This window comes from Artemia sp. Qi Xiang Cuo, chromosome 19 (assembly GCF_049724085.1).
Source record: "Artemia sp. Qi Xiang Cuo chromosome 19, ASM4972408v1, whole genome shotgun sequence".
Taxonomy (NCBI): domain Eukaryota; kingdom Metazoa; phylum Arthropoda; class Branchiopoda; order Anostraca; family Artemiidae; genus Artemia; species Artemia sp. Qi Xiang Cuo.
Window position 1 is genome coordinate 47,515,945 of NC_142812.1, and position 20,434 is coordinate 47,536,378.

Sequence of the window (20,434 nt, forward strand, 5' to 3'; positions counted from 1 at the left end):
TTAAACTTTATGAGTCTTACATATCTGGAATCAGCATGAAGTTCAAAGAAGATAAATATATCATAAATGCTTCAATTGTGCATGGAACTTGGATAGCCTGCTAGTTCAGCATAAAATTCCTTCCCCCTGCGGAAAAAAAAACTCAAATAAAATGCTCAAATTTTGAAAGCCTTAATTTTCACGGAGCAGTATTTTCAGGGAGGGGTATTTTCCGGTGAGGTATATTCCGCAGGGGGTATTTTCCTTTGCGGGGGGGGGGGGGTATTGTTCAGGGGGGTAATTGTAAGGAAGGTAAAAATCAGCCACTATTAAGAGGAAACTTTCAGCGTGTGTTGAGAGGGATACTGAAAAAACAAAAGGTTTTATGTGCACACTGCTATTAATGTTACTAATGCTGCTAGTACAACAGCTATTGCCACAACTGAAATTAAGGGTATTAAAGTGAAGCTTTCAGGATATATTTAGTGGGTTTTCAACTAAGTCAAAGCACCCTAAGAGCATCTATATTGACGAAAGGGTATAGGCTACCAGCAAATAGCAATTACTCCAACTACCAACTACTCCAACTACCAGCAAATTTATGCTACTACTCTGCTACTACTGCTACTGCTACTGCTATTACTGCTATTATTGAGACTAATGTTATTAAAGTGAAACTTTCAGGGAACATTTAGGAGAAGTTTCAGTTAAATTAAAACCCTTTTTTTGCATTCCGGTCACCAAAAAGGATGTAATAGCAATTTCAGAGGAACAACTTAAAGTAAAAATTCAAAACTTTCAAGCCTGTTGAGAGGGAACAACTCAAAAGACACACTTAGCCTACTGCTACTACTACTATTATTACAACTACTTCTACTGAGACAAAGAGTATGCTAGTGAAGCTTTCAGGGAATGTTTAGGGGGATTTTGAACTAAATCAAAACATACTTCCTGGGTGCAGGTTGTCTAAATGGCGCATTAGAAATATTCTAAGAACTGTCTATTGTATTAAGTGGAAATTTCAAGGCATGTACAGGAGGATGTTGAATTAACCAAAGGTGTTATGTCTATACTACTACTACTACAACTGCTTCTACTAATAATAATGTCACTACAATCGTTGCTACAGTGATTAGGCTATTACTGTTTGTACGACTTTCAGGGAATTCTTAAGAGAATCTAAAACAAAATCAACTTTATATCGATGTAGTTTTTAAGGTGTAAAACTTTACCCCAGAAAAAGCTTAGACTATTAATTTGAAACCGCAAATAAAATTAAAATAGAGCATGTGTATGCAGGCTGTGGAAAAGGCACATCAGCAGTATCTTAAGAACGGCATAGAGTATTAAGTTTAAGCTTTTAGTAAGTTGAACTAATAAAATTGCAACATGTGTATAATAATCCAGCTAGCAGTAGCAGTACTAGTACACCACTGCCACAACTAATAGTACTACTACCATTAGAACTTCAACGGCCTGTTGAGGGGCATGTTGGGTTAAATCAAAACACAAAAAGTACAAGCAGGTTATCAAAAGGACGGATGAGTAATGTCTCAAAAACTGCCTGAAGGATTTATTTAAAACTATTCGGGCATGATGAGAATATGTTTAAGTAGGCCAAAAAGAAAATGTAAATTCTACACTGCTACTACTACTACTGTTATTGCTGCTATTACCACCCCCAAAGTTCCTTCTACTTTGCTGCTAGGATTAATAGTACTCATCATCCTTTTATTTATAATCTGCTAGGCCCCGTTATTGACAAAAAGTTAGGCTTTAAAGTAAAGGATGGGAGTTTGAAATAGGACGCCCCTTCATATATGGATTAACTACTTTTGGTTTAAAGCTCAATTTCGTTATTTACTTTGATATGAAATAACTTGTTTTTTTTATTTACAATGTCTATGATGTTAAGTAGTATACCATGTCTGAACTAAATGCTAGAGGCACTATGATCCCCTTAAACACGAATCTTTAAGTCAAAACTTAACTTTTGAGCAGCAATAACTCGAGAAAACGTAAATTCGTTAGGACATCAGAGAAATTAATACTTCATATCCCTTCATTTAGATGAAATCTAAATAAGGGTGCTGCAGGATCATAAGTTCCTTTTATTGTAAAAAAATATTTATGGCATTTATTTCAAAACTTAAGAACTTTATTTTAAAAAAAAACGCATCGAAAATTTGTGTACATCTATTTTTGCTAGTTTTTTTTACGAGTTATAGAAGAATTTACAGGGTAGAGTGAGGGGTACTTTGTTTGACCCCCCTCCCCCCAGAAGGGACTTAGGAGACATGATGGAAGAGAATTTTCGAACCCACTTTTGTACGCAGAAATTGTATGTGAAAATCTCCAGGTGGTTTGCTTCCTTGAAGTGATGATAATAGGGTTGTTTGAAAATTAAAAAAAAGACTTTTTTCACTTTTAATGATTTAATTTTAATGTGATTTTCTTTTATATTATTTTTTTTTGTTTAATGAGAATGGTCCTTGGGTATAGAGTCGAAATATTCATTTAAAATTGCACTCCACTGTCTTACATAAAAATTCCCCCATTTTTCCACTTAGTGTTTATTATGGAAAGGCAGTGTGGCCTTCGTTAATATTTTGCTTTATGATACAGTCAAGTGTCATAGCTGACTGCTTTTTTGATCAGAAATCAGGCTTTCGGATTAAAACAGACAAAAAGATGATTTTGCGAGCTTGTTGGTCTGAGGTAGTTGTAGGGCTGTTCGCGGCACCTCGTGTTATGCCGTAACATAAACGTTGGAGAACTTCTGCAGACGCAGAAGCTAGTCCAAGTCCAGTTCGTAGCCACAACAGAATTAGGCCAGCAAGCAATATCTGCTCAATCATATAGAGTCGATCGCTGGCCAAGAAAATATGAGAAACAGAGCTGTTGTAAAGAGTTAAAATCAGGTTAAATAACCTTTTAGTGTAAAAATTAAGACGTCGCTTTGTGCCTTACGGCCAAAAACAACTGCTTCAAAGCCTTTCACACAAAGTTAAAATTCCCTATTTTAGTTTTTCTAAGAGGTTAATGTTTTATTTTAACCACAGGTGGTAGAATAAGGGATTAAAAAAAATCATAATAAATGATTTTTTATCAATACTAAGCCATAAAAGGTTACATGGATACCCTTTATGTTTTTTTTGCAAAACGAATACTCATATTTGCCTGTTTAGTGTTAAAAAGGATAATGGGAGCCCTTTGTCCTCCAAGCACTGTTCAAAATGCCTTGAAAGTTTCAGTAGAAGCTTTTGTTTCTACTGAAGTTTTTTTCAGTAGAAAAAGTGGGTAGAAAGTGGATCCTACCGCAATAGTGTTTTGTGCAGCTATGTAATTTAACACTTGCTGACAGAAGGTTTATAATTCATAGGACTTGTAAGTGTACCAGCTGGGCTACTGAGAGTACAGTCGAGGGGCTTCCGTCTTCCTAGGCCTCTTTATATGGCCCCCGGGCAAGGGTATCCAAGTTTCTATTATGGACTACCTGTTCTGGTTGCTAGGTTCTATCCACGGTTGCCATAAAAACGAGAACAATCCTATAAACGACAAACTAATTAGTTTTTGTAATATTACAGTCATCACGTCGATATTTTGTATGTTGTTGTGAACTAAGTATGTTTTGTTTTTAAACTACTTTACTTAAAACTTAATTAAGGCTCTAATGAACAATAAAAATAATATCATTACTTTGAAAATATCATTCAGATGTATTAAATAAAAAAATATCCCACTTTTGCTCAAACCTAGGAAATATTTGTGCACAATGTATAGTATTCGTAAAAAATAGTTTGTCTCTTTTGCCAATTTTTAGTTTGATGAATTAACAAGATAATTTTGCTTTTTTCTAAGCGCTAACTGCATTTGTGACTATTAGAATTGACATGATGTTTGAATTTCTTCTGCAGAGTAGACTCTCCCATAGACATATTTAATAATACTTTTAAAAGAAAACTGAATACCTGTATTAAGCAGAATTCAATGAAATATTAATAAAATAGCATCACAGGCCGGACAATATTGCTGCCTTAGTTGAGAGCGGTATGGGCCCAATGCATTATTTATTAATTTATATTTTCTTTTTTTTAGACCAGGGCACTTCGTATCGAAGGATCATTTTGCAACTCGGTTTCGTAGAAAATTTTAAAAAAACTCATTGGATTGGAAATTGAAAGGCCTAGTGCCATATTTAATTGTCAAAAGTGATTGGAGGGCAACTAACGCCCCTCTCACGCCCATCATTTCCCTAAACACATCCAATCTAAATTTTGATATGACCATTTTGCTCAACGTAGTTGAATGGTCGATAAAATATGTCTTTGAGGATGAGAACCCCCCCCCTACAACTCGTATTTCCCCAGAATATACCTTATAGTATTTTCGAGATGGTCATTTGTTATCTTGGATGTTTTTCGTAGAAATGGGATCATTCAATTGGAAATTGAAGGTTATTATGCCTATTTTAAAATTAAAAAGTGATTGGAGAGGAACCAACCCCCTCACACGCCCACCAATTTCCTAATCTAATCCAATTGAATTTTAAGATAGTCATTATGTTCAGAGCAGTTAAAAGGTACGGAAAATATGTTTTTGAAGATGACACCCCCCCCCCCCCCTCCCCGCCACCCTTGGGGCAAGGGTTATAAGTTATGCCCTGGGGACATATGAGGTTTTTGTGGAAAAGGTGGTCGTATAAACTTCGGAGGGGCTCACTGGATTAGTAATTAGAAGTTCTAGTACCCTTTCTAAGATTCAAACTGATTGTAGACCAGATAGTAACCCTCCCCGTACCTCGTATTGTCCAAAAATAAAAATGATAGAAGTTTTGAGTTTGCCTTATGTTTTATTTTAAAATTCAAAAAAGTCTCAATAGATTAGAAATTTAAAAGACCGTTTTTTAGAGTAAAAGCTTATTTTAAGGCACCAATGTTCCCCCCAACCACGCCCATAAAGTCCCAAAAAACTAGTCCTCATGACAAACAGTATAGAGCGTAGTTATCCGCCTCACTGACATCTTTTTTTCCCAAAACAAATTCAATTGAAATTTTGAGATAGCCATTTTGTTACGATTAGTCCACAACTTATAGAGCAAAGTCTTAAGGGTGGACAGGATCCCTCAAAGACCATTGGCAAGGTTTGTATCGTATGCCTAGGGCAAATAGGGTTCTTATGGAACGGGTAGTCGTATAGACTTTGCATCGAATGGAGCTCATTTGATTGGAAGACGGAAGATTAAGTACCCTTTTAAGAGTGACGTCAATTGAGGGACATCAGCCCCCCACTCTAAGCGTACAAGTTCCCAAAACATATCTGATCCAAATTTTTAAAGAATTTTTTTGTTCAACATTCTTGAAAGTCCAGTTTTCGAGTTGTCAATCACCCAACAGTCCTCAGGACAAAGACGGTAAGTCCGGCACCTCGTTCATTGTTTACTCATAGTATATGTTATTGATTAAGGTATGCATATATGAACTTTACTTTCCAAGAATACGAAGAGTATTCAGGTGAGCCTCTTAGAGAGTGTTGAGGGGAGTGCTGAACTAAAATTAAATCATGTCATGTGCACTCGGATAGTCCAAAGGATACAACACAAGAATAGCTGAGTATATTAATGTGGAAAATTTAAGAAATTATAAGGGAGACGATCAAAGTACAATATTTGCATGCTATCAAAACCATTAAAACTACTAGTTTTAGTAGGTTAAACTGCCTATTCATTATTTCAATAAATTCCTAATTTGTATTCGCAATGGCTATTGTGACCAGGGTTGCCACTGGACCCAATAAAAATCACCAAAAGGCAAATTGTTTATGAAACATTTGAGTGCGACGAATTGGTCTATATATGTTAAGTAATTTTCATACATTTGCATTTTAGAATTATACCAATGAATATTTATACCTATTTTTAGGTGAATTTATTCTTGCTACTGGTATAGACATATTTAGATGGATTTAAACATGGTAGTAATCTCTACTTATCTTCAGAACAAAGAGAAGCATTTTTAATACCAATAGATTTTGAAATGCCACATTCACAATACTCACCTAAAAACTAATCACCTACAGTGGATTTAAGACTATTTTGTACCAAATAAATAAAAATGGATGGAACTCACCAATTTTTTGCCTTTGGAATCAATTACAGTACAAATTTTTAGCCTGTATTTCTGTTTACTATTAAGTATTAGGTGACACTTGTGGGGCTTTCGTTTTCTTACAAATAGCTATTCTCTAGCTGTATTACTGCTTAAAAGTGAACTATCCCAAACACAAATTATTTTGAAAACATTCAGGTGAAACTTTTGGAGAGATTTCATTCTGTCTATTACCAAAAACATATTTACTTCGTTTTAGTATAAAAACGAATGTTTGGGTTCAATGAGTTTTTATTAGTAATCAGCTTGAACTTTGATTTCCGTCTATTTTTTTGCCTTTGACACAGGTGTATTAGGTATGTCCCAGAATGAATATAGGCTAACATAGTAAATATAGGCTAAATAGAAAATAATATAATCACCAAACGAAAAAAAATCACCAAATTTGGTGATAAATCCCCAACAGTGGCAACCCTGATTGTGACTTGCAACTACTTCTACAGCGCATGCCTAAAATAATCGTTGTTTTCTCTCTTTTTTGAAACGGTCTTAGTAACAAAGAATCTATCAAAAAGAAAAATCTAAAATGTCAATAATTTTTTTTTTTAGAAATGAGTGTAAAGATTGAGTGTAAAGAATGTGTTTTAGGAAAAGAGGATGTCAGGGAGGGGAGTTAGATGCCCTTTCTAATGTTTGACATGTTTATTATATTTCTGGGAATTGATGGGCGTGGTTGGGGGGGGGAATTTTTGCTCTCCAATCACTTTTTACTATTAAAAAAGGCTGTTTCAATTTCTAATCGAATAAGACCTTTTTAAAGTTTCTACGAAAACAACTGGCCACCTAAAAATTTCAAACAGATATATATTTGAAACCTGCGCGATACGGGGGGGGGGGCGCACTGTCCGCACAAAATTTTGACTCTTAAAAAAAAGGTACTAGTACTTCAAAGTACAACGCAAAGGAGCCCCTCCGAAGTTTATACGACCAGGCGTTCCACAAAAGCCTTTTATGTCCCAAAGTCGTAACTTATAACCCTTACCCCGAGAGTGGTGATGAGAAGGGGGGTTTTCATCTTCAAAAACATAATTTCTACACTAATTTATTACTGCATACGAGGCATAATATCATTAGCCTTTATTGTAGCAGTGCTAATAGTTGTGGTAGTGGTGTAATAGTACTGCTACTGCTAGCTGGGAGATCATACGCACGTTTCAATTTTATTACTTCAACTTACTAATTGCTCAAACTTAATGCTTTATGCCGTTCTTGAGATACTGCTGATGTTCCCTTTCGATAGCCTGCATACATATATTCAATTTCAATTTTATTTATGATTTCATATTAATAGTCTAAGCTGTTTCTGGGGTAAAGTCTTACACCTTAAAAACCTGCATCGACATAAAGTGTTTCGATTCAGTTCTAGATTCTCTTCAAAACTCTCTGAAAGTCTTACAAACAGTAATAATCACAGTAGTAACGATTGTAGTGACATTAATATTAGTAGAACCAGTAGTATTAGTAGCAGGAAGGACACATCCAAAGCTCTCGCGTCTTCAGCCTTGATCGGCCATGTCTAGCAAGCATAAAGTAGTACTGCTTGAACTTCGAACATTCTTATTCCTTTGCCACATCAATCTCTTTCTTTCCATGCTAAAGGACGATGAGACATTTTTCTTTGTTTTTTTTTAATGGCAAGTATTTTGTCGTGTAGATAAGTTTAACTTATTCAAAGTATAAATTACTATAAGGCGTTAGAGAAATATTAGAGAACCCCTTTTATAGATCCCCATGTTAGAGGCCCCCATTATCCTTTTTAACCCTATACAGGCTAATATAGGAATTCGTTTTGCAAAAAATCATAAAAGCATACCCATGTGACCTTTAGGGTCATCCGACCCAGGTGACCTTTACCATGTGGCCTTTGAAGGATAAAAAATCTTTTATTGGCATTTTTTTTTGCAAATAACTGATTCTATCTCATTTGGTTAAAACACAACACTAGTCTCGTAGATAGACTCAAATAGAGAATTTTAACGTTTTGTAAAAGGCTTTGAAGCAGTTGTTTTTGGCCGTAAGGCACAAAGCTACGCCTTACTTTTTACACTTGAATGTTATATAAACTGCTTTGCACTCTTTACAGCAGCTCTGTTTCTAAGATTTTCTCGGCCAGCAATTGTCTCCATCTGGTTAAGCAGATATTGCTGGCCTAATTCGATTGCGGCTACGAATTGGACTTAGAATAGCTTCTATGTCTGAAAAAGGTCTCCAACGTTAATGTTACGGCATAATACGAGCTGCTGTGTACAGCCCTGCTGCTACTTCAGACCGAAAGGCTCGAAAATCATCTGTTTGTCTGTTCTTGAACTCAAAAGTCTGACGCCTAATCGAAAAAGCAGTCAGCTGTCACAAATGGTCGTATCAACAGATCAAGTAGCGACGAAGATCTCACCGCCTTTCCATAATAACCAATAAGCGGAAAAACATTTAAATTTTTTTATAAGACACGGGAACGATACTTCAAATAAATATTTTAAAAATATATCTAAGGGCCTTCCTCATCAAAAGATGCAAAAAAAAACAATTTAACAGAAGGTTACAATGAATCGCAATTATTAAAACAGAAAAAGTTTTTTTTATTTTCAAAACAACCCTAGCATCATTACTTCAAGGAAGCAAACCACCTGAAGATTCTCATATACAATTTCCGTGTACAAAATTGGGTTCGAAAATTCTCTGACAGCATGTCTGCTAGGTCCTTTCTGGTAGGGGGCGGGGGGTCAAACACAGTACCCCTTACTCTACCCCGGAAATTTTTGTTGAACTTGTAAAAAACTAACAAAAATAAATATACACAAATTTTCGATGCTTTTTGTTTAAAGAAATTTTTTAAGTTTTGAAATAAATGCCAGAAATATTTTTTTACAACAAAGAGAAAGTTATGATCCCGCAGCACCCTTATTTAGAAATTATCTAAATAAAGGGATATGAAGTGTTAATTTCTCAGATGCCATAACGACTTTACGTTTTCTCGAGTTATTGTTGCGCAAAAGTTAAGTTTTGATTTAAAGATTCGTTTTTAAGGGGATCGTAGTGCCTCTAGCATTTAGTTCAGACATTGTATACTATTAAAATTAGAGAAATTTTAAATAAACAAAACAAGTTATTTCATATAAAAGTAAAGAGCGAAATTGAGCTTTAAACCAATATAAATTAATCCCAACAAGAACGGGCTTCCCCTTTAAAATTCCCGTCCTTTACTTTAAAGCTGTACTTTTTGTCAGTAGCGGGGTCTAGCGTATCATCAAACAGTTCGTGGTAACGAACTGTAAGTAAGGAGCGACCCGGCTCAATGGTAACCGAAACTCTAAAAAACGGAACTTTGATACCAATAGATACATTAAAGGAATCAGATTTCAATGCTGATTTCAAATATATATATATATATTACATCAAGTTTAGTCTTACTAATCAAAAGTTACGCGCCTGCGAAAATTTGGCTGATTTTCGAAAAAAGGGGGAACAGCCCCCTAAAAGTTATAGAACCTTAATGAAAACCACACCATCATATTCAGCGTATAAGATAACCCTACTGCAGAGGTTTCAAGTACCTATCTACAAAAATGTGGAATTTTGCATTTTTTGCCAGAAGAAAGATCACGGATGCGTTTATTTTTTTTTTCCCCCAGGGGTGATCGTATCGACCCAGTGGTCCTACAATATCGTGGGTGGGCTCATTGGAACGGAAATGAAAAGTTTTAGTGCCATTTTTAAGTGACCGAAAAAATGGAGGGCAACTAGGCCCCCTCCCACGCTCATTTTTTTCCCACAGTCACCTGATCATAATTTTGAGATAGCCATTTTGTTTAACATGGGCGAAAATATGATAACTATGTCTTTTAGGATGACTTAATCCTCAGAAGTCCCCGGGGGGGGGGGGCTGAAAGTTATCAACTTTACCCAATGTTAACATATAGTATTGGTTATTGGGAAGTATACAGACGTTTTTAGGTGTTTTTTTTTCTGGTAGGTGGAAGGGGGGGGGTAGGGTGTTATATGCAAGGATATTTCCACGAAGCAAGTGGTCATGAGGGAAGGGACAAAGCCATGAAGGGGGTTCCGGATCCCCCATCATTATTAGATAAAAAAAATCAGAAATTATATAAAAAAAGTTTTTCAACCGAAAGTAAGGAACAAAGTCAAGACTTAAAACGACTAGAAATTATTAGGCATATAACTGGGTTCACCCCCTAATCAATACCTTGATCTTTAAGCAAAAGATTTTTAGTAATTTAGTAAGATCCATTTATAACAATAAATGAACTCTGTGATTAAGGTTTTATTTTTATATAAATGGAGCAGAATACGAATCTTTGAGTAAAGAGCAAGGTATTGACTAAGAGGCGAATCCCCTAATATACTTATTAAAAATCTATGAACATAGAAGTTCATTACGTAAGTTAATTCGTAAGTTATGTGTATTTATTACTAATAAAAACTAGAGATGACCCTATTGATACGAACGGGGCACCATATATGGGCATAGAATACGAACGGGGCACCAAATATGGGCATAGCCTCCCTAGGGAGATGGATCACCTGTGCTCTCAGTCATTAATCAAATTGTTTCTGGGGAAGCTAATTAATGTCTGACTTATTAAACCAAGTTAATTAATGTCTGTGAAGCTCAACCAGAATGGTTTCCGAGGCGTATTTTAGATCATACATGACAGATAATGTCACGATTTATTGATTGGCAAGAAATGGGAATTAATTTGTTGTTGCTAAAGAGAATCGATTCACGAAAGGGGAATTAATTTGTTATTTCTAAAGAGAACTGTCTCCGAGCGAATGTTTAGATCTTAGCGATGAATTGTTTTAGCGCGGGAATCAGGTTTCCAAATAATTTGAAATGTTTAATTCCACTTCTTGTGGAAATAGGTCTTATCGACCTGAAAACTATTTATGTTTTCTCGGTGGGAATAGTGAAAAAAAGAAACACAGAAACTGAAAATCTCTTTATGTGTAGAAGCTGAGGTTTTCACAGGAAAAGTGAAAACCTGCTCGGATTCAGACAAAAGGTAATACTGATGTATCGAAAAAATCGATTCTTTTCAAGAGGCATCGATTCAGCAATACGATACAACCAAGTATCAATATTTATGGTATCTTATCTATCAATGGGAAAATCTGTTTAATCTAAAGTAGTTGTAAACGTAATTTTCAACTATTCATAAGATAAAATGGTTTTTAATTTTTCAAAAGAGATGAAAGCATGGATAATAGAGGATATATAACCTTTAGACTATAGGGGTGTATGTAATAGATAATATTATATTTATATAAAAAATATGAGTGATGGATAAAAAAAACAATTGAACTGTATTGCATAATTTAATTCAAATGTTCCACAACAGCGTTATTTCTTACATGTTGCAATTTTTAAATCATTCAAAAAATTGTAATTTAAAAGTTACGGTTTTTGGAAAATATCCGCCTTTAATATATTGTAAATGAGGAATAATCCTACAATATAATGTATAAATCAATAAAAAAAGGAATCGTATTATTTTTTTCTCATATACTTTTATAAAAAAAAAACAAAACAATTGCTCATGAAAGAAGGGAGAAAAAAAGGAGAAGGATGTGAAAAAGAATTAACTTTTTCAATTTTACAAAAAAGAGTAAAAAAGATACCAATCCTACGACAAATTATGTTTAGAAAAATAGATTAATGCATAGCACACGAAAGCGCAGAGCTCCGCCCATGAACCGAATGCTTAAAGAAGGACTTCTTCCGGTGGTGCACTTTGATTTGAAACGATCGTCATTACTGCCTTTTTCCTAAGAGTTTCTAAGTTTAGGGATTATATAAAATCGCTAAATTTAGGCATTAAATTTAAGGATAAACAAAAATTATAGCATAGTATTTCATAAAAGCATAAATTGAAGAGCAGTAATTGCACAAAACTGTCACAAAATGGCTCATTACAAATGCTATTGCTGGGACCAGACTATAATCGTATTTGTAGATCAGCCTTGCTTCTAGTCCCTCAACCCGAAAATCACGTTTGCTATTTTATCCTTTATTTACTGTTCGTATATAAATTTATTTCTTTTTTTAATGAAAAATAAATTCAGTTCTATTTATACACGTATAAGACTATATCAAGGTTTGATTATAACTACTAACTTATCACAATTTTTTTATATTTAATTTTTAAATATAAATTTTTATTTATATGAAAAATCCTATTAAATTTTTTTAAATTACGTTTTTATTAAAAATTTTTAATTAATTTAAATTTTATTCAAATTTTAAAATTTTTATTAATTTAAAATTTATTTAAATAAATTAAATTAATAAACTAAATTAATTAAATTATTATTAATTAAATTGAATTTTATTAAATGTTTTCGAAGGTAACATTCAAGTTATTTTTTTTAATTCATTGTAATTTATCACTTAATTTGGGAAAATATAATAAAACTGTAAAGACTTTCTTATCACCCACTAAAGGGATAATGTCTGTTGGAGGTTGTCGAGGTGATGAATCTTTTTCGGTCTTTTTTTGTCTTTTTTCTAGGATGCATTCCAGTAACTTGATGGGATATCCATTGCAAAACAAAATGTCCTTCAGATTATGCAATTCTGGGATTATATGAGCTTTTGAACATATTCTTTTTACACGATCGACTAAAGATATAACTACTCCTCTTTTTACGGAAGGAGGGTGGTTGGAAGAGAAATGCAAATACCTATCATTATGTGAGGTTTTCTATAAATCCAATATTCAAGGCTGAGAGATTTATTGAAAATTAAGACATCTAGAAAAGGCAGTTTAGGATTATCTTCTTGTTCTAAGGTGAAATGACGGTTAGAATCCAAAGTGTTAAGATGAGTAAAAAAAAAGTGTTAAATTCTATCTCTCCATGATTCCACACAGAAATAACATCATCGACAAACCGACCCTAGAAACGATGTTTCAGAAAAAAAAGTATTCAAAGTGGAGGTTTCAATAAATTCCAAAAAGTGGCCAAAAAAGGTGAAAGGTTTGTAACCATTGCAAGACCCATGATTTGGGTGAGAAATTGATTATTGTACCGAAAATATAAGGAAGAATTATTGCAAAGGCGAACAAGGCCCATGATGGTTTCGATATCTAATGTTTTATAGTCCATCCGGTCAATATTATCTTCTAGTTTCTTTTGAAGAGTAAATTCACACTTTCTAATATTGCACAAACCTCTTTCCTAAACCTAATACATCGAGAGTGGTCAAAATAAAGAGTTTCTCAAAAAGATACCAGGGTCAGAAAAGACAGTCGCCAGTACATATGAAAACCGTACATATGAAAACTTTATCTTACATAATTAAGTGACATCCTGGTTATATATAGTTTTGTAAGTATCAATCAGTTCGTTAAAGGGGTAAACACCCCCTTAAAAGCGATAGAATCTTATTGAAAATGACAAACTATCTTTAAAAATGACAAACTATCATTGAATAGTAAAAAGACTGATGGCATTCTATATAATGATGTCATTAAAAAGACTGATGTCATTCTATATAATATATGATGTCATTTTATTATGATGTCATAACATATGAAAACATGTTGAACGAAATCGTAGGATGCAAATTGGCGAGAGGCCTTAGACTTCTGGATCATTTTCAACATTTTTACCTTTCTAATATTACATGAACTATACATAGAAATAGCATCAAAAGTCTTTTTTTATACCAAGGTCTTTTAATTTTTCAACAAGGTGAACTGAATTTTTAATGTAAGAATTTTGCGTTGACATAAGAAGACGAAAAATCGTGGATAACCATTTTCTCAGTCTTGCAACTTCAGGTGACTTTCAGCTGAAGTCACTGACAGTCAACTGTCAGTGGCACTGACAGCTGACTGACAGTCAGCTGGAGAACAATAAGAGGCCACATTTGGGAGCAGAGGAACGTTTTATATTTTTGGGAGAGCATAGAATTTAGGAGCGGAGTACCCTTAAGGATAACAATATCTTATATATTTTTAGAGTAATGAGTTTCAGTTTGTAAAATTTCCAGCTCTTTTCGTACTTCACGAGTGAACTTATCGGTGGGGTCTGAATCTATAGGTTTATAAGTGTGAGTGTCGGATACAATATCCGTAACTTTTTGTTATATGAGATTTTATCAAGGATAACAATTATATCCCCTTTGTCAGCCCAGGTGATAATGATATCCGGGTCTTTTGTTAAATTTTTGAGAATTTGTTTCCCAATTTTTTGAATTAGAGGGATACGGAGTGAAGTCAAGAAGATTCTTAACAACCTCCCCTCGAAGTAAATCTGGGTTTTCCACAATATCTCTTGAACCAAATATACCCGCCTCCACACTGGAGACTATCTCTGAGAAATTTACTTAGTGGTTGAGGCAAGCAAAATTTTTGTTGAGGCAAGCAAATTTTTTTCAGAAACTGAAAATCTCTTTATGTGTAGAATCTGAGGTGCTCACAGGAAAAGAATCCATCATAGAAAATTAGGCAGAAAAGGATTCATCATCTCCACAACCTCCAATAGATATCATCCCTTTAGTGGGTGATAAGACAGTCTTTACTGTCCCAAACGCGGTAATATGCGTCAGGGCCTATTTTGATGATAAGAGGTAATGTTTAGTGTTGTTTTGTTAGTATTATATGGAGATTTTAATGAAGTGTTTTTTTTTTGTTTTTTTTTTATTTGACCTATTTGTTAATAAAAAAAAATAACTGCTTCTCAATTTATTTCTTTCTGCTCACCTGTAAATTTCGTGAAACATGCTACCTTTTGACTTTATGTGCCTGAATTGCTGTTTTAAGTGCGGGGGGAGGGGGTAAAACAGCTTCAGGTAGTATTATGGTCCAATTTAGTCAGGTGGGATCCGCAATGGAATTTTTTATGTTTTTTTTTTAATTTTGACGGATATATTTCTCTGACAGTTGACTATGGCTAGCGAATATTGACTATGACTATATCTGACTACGACTAGCGAATATTGACTATGACTATATCTGACTATGACTAGCGAATATTGACTATGACTATATCTGCTATGACTAGAGAATATTGACTATGACTATATCTGACTATGACTAGCAAATATTGGCTATGACTATATCTGACTATGACTAGCGAATATTGGAATGACGAGCATATAAAAAATAGAGCCAAAATCTGTTATCATATTATCAACTGTGTTCAATGGTAATTGTATTTTTGACATTTGCAGTTGCCATTACTGACATTTGCAGTTGCCATTACTGACATTTGCAGTTGCCATTATTGACATTTGCAGTTGCCATACTACTTTCAATGGATTTTACTGACTGGCCAGTCATTTTAACTGACGGATTTGAGTGATATTGCTATAAAGATTTCTTCCTTTTTTTCGACCGAGACTGTTCTTCTTTCACATTGATTTTTACGTATTTTCTTTTATTAAGCCAGTGTTTTTCAACCTGTGAGTCGCGAACCTCCCCCCTCCCTGGGAAGTCACAGTCTGTTAAGGGGGTTACGAGGTCGAGAGAAATCAGTGAAAAAAAATCAATAATTTTTAAGAAGGTAGGTTTATTAATAAAAATTAAATATGATGCTAGTTTTGTTTTTATTTATAAAATTTTATGCAAAAAATAACCAAAAAAAAAAAAAAAAAAAAAAATCTTCGAATGCTCCTGCATTTTAATGTGAATTTTGCGCTTGATTTTTTTCAATCAATTTATTCCATCATGGGTCTGTTTTTGCAGCATTAAGTATTAGATCATTTTCCAAATAGTTGACTTTTTATTTTGGCCATTTGTAAATAGAACTTGTAAAAAGAATCCGCTGGAATTATCTGCCGATGGAAAGTTACACTTAAAATTGAATTCTGAAAATTTGAATATCTTTTTTAACCAAAAGGTATTCAAATTTTCAGAATTGAATTCTAATTATAACATTCCATCGGCAGATAATTCCAGCAGATATTTTTGAGGCTAGATGCTAAATTTGCCTCATTTATAGCTACATTTAAAAACAGCTACATTTATTTTTAACAGCTACAGCTACATTTATAGCTATATTTAAGATCCATCTTTGCCCAGTGTTATCCGATATCTCTTGAACTAAGAAGTAAGTAATTAAACAATTCTTTCTTCAAATTATCTAACACAATTTTCATACCAGATGGGCTTTAAATAGATTGTTATAGAGGAGGAGTGTTCTTAGCTGTGTTGGCCTCAAGTGACTTGGTCTTGCTGTAAGTTGTTATTAGTAGTAGTATATATGAGTTGATGTATTTATTCAAGTTATTGAAACGCCCAAATAAGTGAGAAAGAAAGGCCAAGTTCCATAGGAATTTCGAGTCAGAAATGAATTCAGAATAATGTGGCTTGGATTGCTGTAAATATACTAATAGTTCAGCGCGAAGTTCCATAACTCTGGTCTGTACTTTTTCTTTTGATAACCACCTAAACTCTTATAATTAAGCAAATTGCAATGTCCTCCATATCATCAAAAATTATTTGAAACGATCGAGTCTGCAACGTTTTTCCTTTAATAGAATTTACGAAGTTGATAATAATATTTAGAATTTGACTCTATTTATGTGGCAAGGTTTTGGCTGCAACAACTTGATGATGGAGGAAGGAATGCATCCAACAAGCGCTTGGCATCTGTTCTTTTAGTCTAGCAATAAATCCACTTTTCGCACCAGTTATAATTTTTGCTCCGTCGCTACAAGTGTCAATGCATTCTTGTGTCTAATCGATATTCATATCTTACGTAGCTTCAAGGACCGTATCATACAAGCACAGGCCTGTAACATTTTTGGTAAGTGCCTACCAAAATAGTATTCCTTCCATTAAAATTGAATTGGAATCAAAACGCACAAAAGCTACAAACTGTGCACAACCCGTAATATCCGTTGATTCATCAAATTGCAAGGACACAAAAAAACTTCTATTTATTTTGTCTATGACTTAATCACGGACGTCAGGTGCCAAATTGCTTATCCTGTATTGAATAGTACTGTCAGAAAAAAGGTATGCTTTTGAGCTTTTCGACATACTGCTTGCCAAACATAACCTCTGCTGTATGTAAAGCCGCTTGTAAAATAAAATTTTTGGCAATAGTGTGAGGTTCTCCTGCTTTAACCACACAAAAGCTACTCGATAACTAGCAAGCAACGCTTTCTTATTTATGTTGGATACTGTATTTGTCTTATAGCAGTTTTTGATGTTCCAGAGCTTTTAAGTTTTGCTCAAAAAATGCCACGGGTTTGTTTATTTCATTATGATGTTTTGTCTTTAGGGGGCATACCAGATTTGATGGATTCATGCTTTCTATTGAAAACATTTCAAAGCAAATTACGCACTGCGGTTTTTTTTCAATCACAGTAAACCCAAAATTAAAATGATTGTCGTCATAAAGCCATTTTTTTCTTTATTCCACTACGCCTGCTTGAGGTTGATGGTTCTGGTGATAATTTCAGGAATATATCCGTTTTTAATTGTAGCAAAAAACAATCACATAAATTCGTAAAACGATGGATTCGCGCTCTTCAAACTTAACAGCAGATGGCACGATCGCGCGTGTCTCACGCTCACAAATCACTGTTACTCCAACTCTAAGGCATCTTGCTGACTTTCGAACCTTACAGACAATCCGTATATAACACCGTAGTTTCACTTTCGAATCGTTTTCAATTATCGCGGTCTTTCTTCCGATTCCACTTTCTTCGCAGTCTAGCAGTCAACTACCGTGGCCGCGGTCGACCGCCTTTTTATAGGACATCCCAGGACATTCTAGAGAGAATCATCTCGAAGCGTAATGAAACGTCTCGAAACTTGTGGGGCTTTTGCGCGGGCCGCAGAGGGGGCGCTAGTTCCGAGTGTTACCTATAGATGGCGCTTGGAGTCTCGGCCCTAACAATACAAACATGTTCGTATTTGTTTGTTAGTTATTAATCAGCTATGTTTTCGATTTAAAATTATATGTTTTACCTACTTGATTATATATTTATATCTGAATCCGAATAATGCAAACGCCTAAAAGTTATGTATGAATTACATATTTTTAACATGACAAAAAAGAATCGGTGGGTCGCGAAATATTTTTTGATACTAGGGGTGTCATGTCATGAAAAAGGTTGAAAACACTGCATTAGTACATTCATCGAATAAAGAAAAAAGCCAGTAAAATAGCGGTACTTTGTGCCATTATCTTACCGAATCAACTTTTTAAAGTCTGGTTAAAAACTTTGGGGGTTTTAACCGCCTTTCCCCATAAGTGGCACCCCTATTTCTCTCCCTCTCTCTCTCTCTCTCTCTCTCTCTCTTTCTCTCTTTCATATATCTGTACCAATACCGCCTCTCTCTTTCCTGTTTGCTATCCATCTAGCTCTTCCTCTTTTCTATCTTTCATTATCTTATTTAAGGAAAAACAAATGTAAATTTTATTCCTATATTAGACTTGCATGACGACCAGACCCTTTCGAAGTGTAGAAGTAAAGACCAAAATCTGCGAATAAAGGATCGCAAAGAGTTAGACCATGGATCTCAGAGTACCTCTACACAGGTAAGTTCAAAACAATACGAGGCAGAGATGTATGTATCGCAGCTAATATTGAGAGCATAGGTCCGAATAGGTAACTTGTCAGGGGCGGATCACGGACACAAAAACTAAATTTAGTCTGAGAGGGGATGTTTTGAGACTTTTCAGAGGAAGGAAGTATTTGAAACCGCTAAAATATACTTTGTAGGGAATGCTCACGGGAATTCCTCCGACCAATTATAGACCCCCTTTTGTACAGGTATACTGAAAGATCAACGACTTTTGTAGGAAGGGGTCAGTAATAAAGCCTCTGAAAACCAATAATGATATAAATTATGCTTTCTAAAGAACCATTATAGAAATACCTTTCAATATTAATAATCTGAGAATTAGGGGGAGAAGAACCCCTTTAAGACCCCTCTGCCCCATCCCGACGAAAATTTTGCGGAAAACAATTCAAATTATGCAAGATCTTCATCTTCGAGACAAAGAGCGCTTTTGATGTGCTACTATGGTCAGGCTTAGTATTTCTCAGGCGTATTATACATGGGTCCCTATGTCAACTTGTAAATAAGGGGGTGAGCTATCTTACAGCACTTTTATAAACAAGCCACACTTCGATTAGTTGTATTACTTACTCCCGTTTGATATCAAACGCTATGAATATCTGTCGCCGTGAGTCTGGGCATAAAAAGTGACTAAGTCTTACACACAAAACTCTGATATTCAAACAAGGTATAAATATATAGCGATTTTCTTTCATAAAATAACATCAATCGTTAGTATATTGCATTTTCAAAAATCAGTCAAATGAATTGTGGTGGGACAGTTTTTTTTAAGTTTTTAGCTGCAAAAAGACGGCTCTTGTTGATACCTAGATTCCCTTGCTGATACCAAGCTTACCCATTAGATATCTTGTTGTTTATTTTTCTTTTGCCCCAATACTATTTGGGAGAGTGACCGCATTCATGGGTGCCCATATGGGGGGGGGGGAGCTCCAGCCCCCCCCCCCCTCCCCCCCGGGCTGAATGATGCTGCCTTATATTATTATATTTTTGTTTCGAGATTTATATTAAACAGTAATGGACGTGCCGATTAGACCAGGTAATCCCCCCTAAAATTCAGCCCTTGGCCTTTTCGGCAAACTGTTCAACTATAAGCCTGACGAGATAAACCCCGCCCCTGAATCACACCAATTTTATGTAACACAGTTGTTAAGGTGTTACCCAAAACCTTTCCTTTACCTCTGATTTTTTAGTTAGTTCTCAAGTTGACCTTGTACAAAAAAGTGATTTTTTGTATAAATATGTATGCTATACATGTATCGCGAAACATGCATGTATTGTATAGGAATACTTTTTCCTCAGACATGTTTGGTAACATGTATTGTCTTTCTCTGCGATGGATGGAGAGCTTTTGGATATTCACGTCTAAGAATTCTCCATCTAGGAGAATTTTGGGGTGTCCACACTGAGATAAGGAGACGCATTTCTCTATAGGTTTAATTCCCGTTTGGTATCACCCATATCATATCCTTACTGTTTGATATGGGTGCCATGTGTGGGGCCTTGACCTCAATAACCATGTAACAACTCTTTGTTTGGTCTAGATGATGTAATAAAAATTGTTGAGAAGAAAAGACGAGAATAAATCCAGCCAGTGAAAAATAGAACAACTATATTTTGTTCGAGACCTCTGCTCAACCATCCTCAATGCAAAAAATAAAATATTGAGTAAAAAAATAGATAAAAGTCCTCAGGACAAAGTGAAAACAAAACAAACCGCAAACGTCAAAT

General features: G+C 34.8%; 1 protein-coding gene across 1 annotated transcript in view; it reads left to right on the top strand.

The window, feature by feature from the left end:
- LOC148940931 (uncharacterized) overlaps positions 1–20,434 on the top strand; it is a 131,874-nt gene that overhangs the window by 60,172 nt on the left and 51,268 nt on the right. The window contains exons 5-6 of the mRNA XM_089105114.1: positions 16,772–16,916; positions 18,556–18,662. Of these exons, the coding sequence (XP_088961240.1) occupies positions 16,772–16,916; positions 18,556–18,662 (252 nt within the window). The remainder of the gene's footprint in view (positions 1–16,771; positions 16,917–18,555; positions 18,663–20,434) is intronic.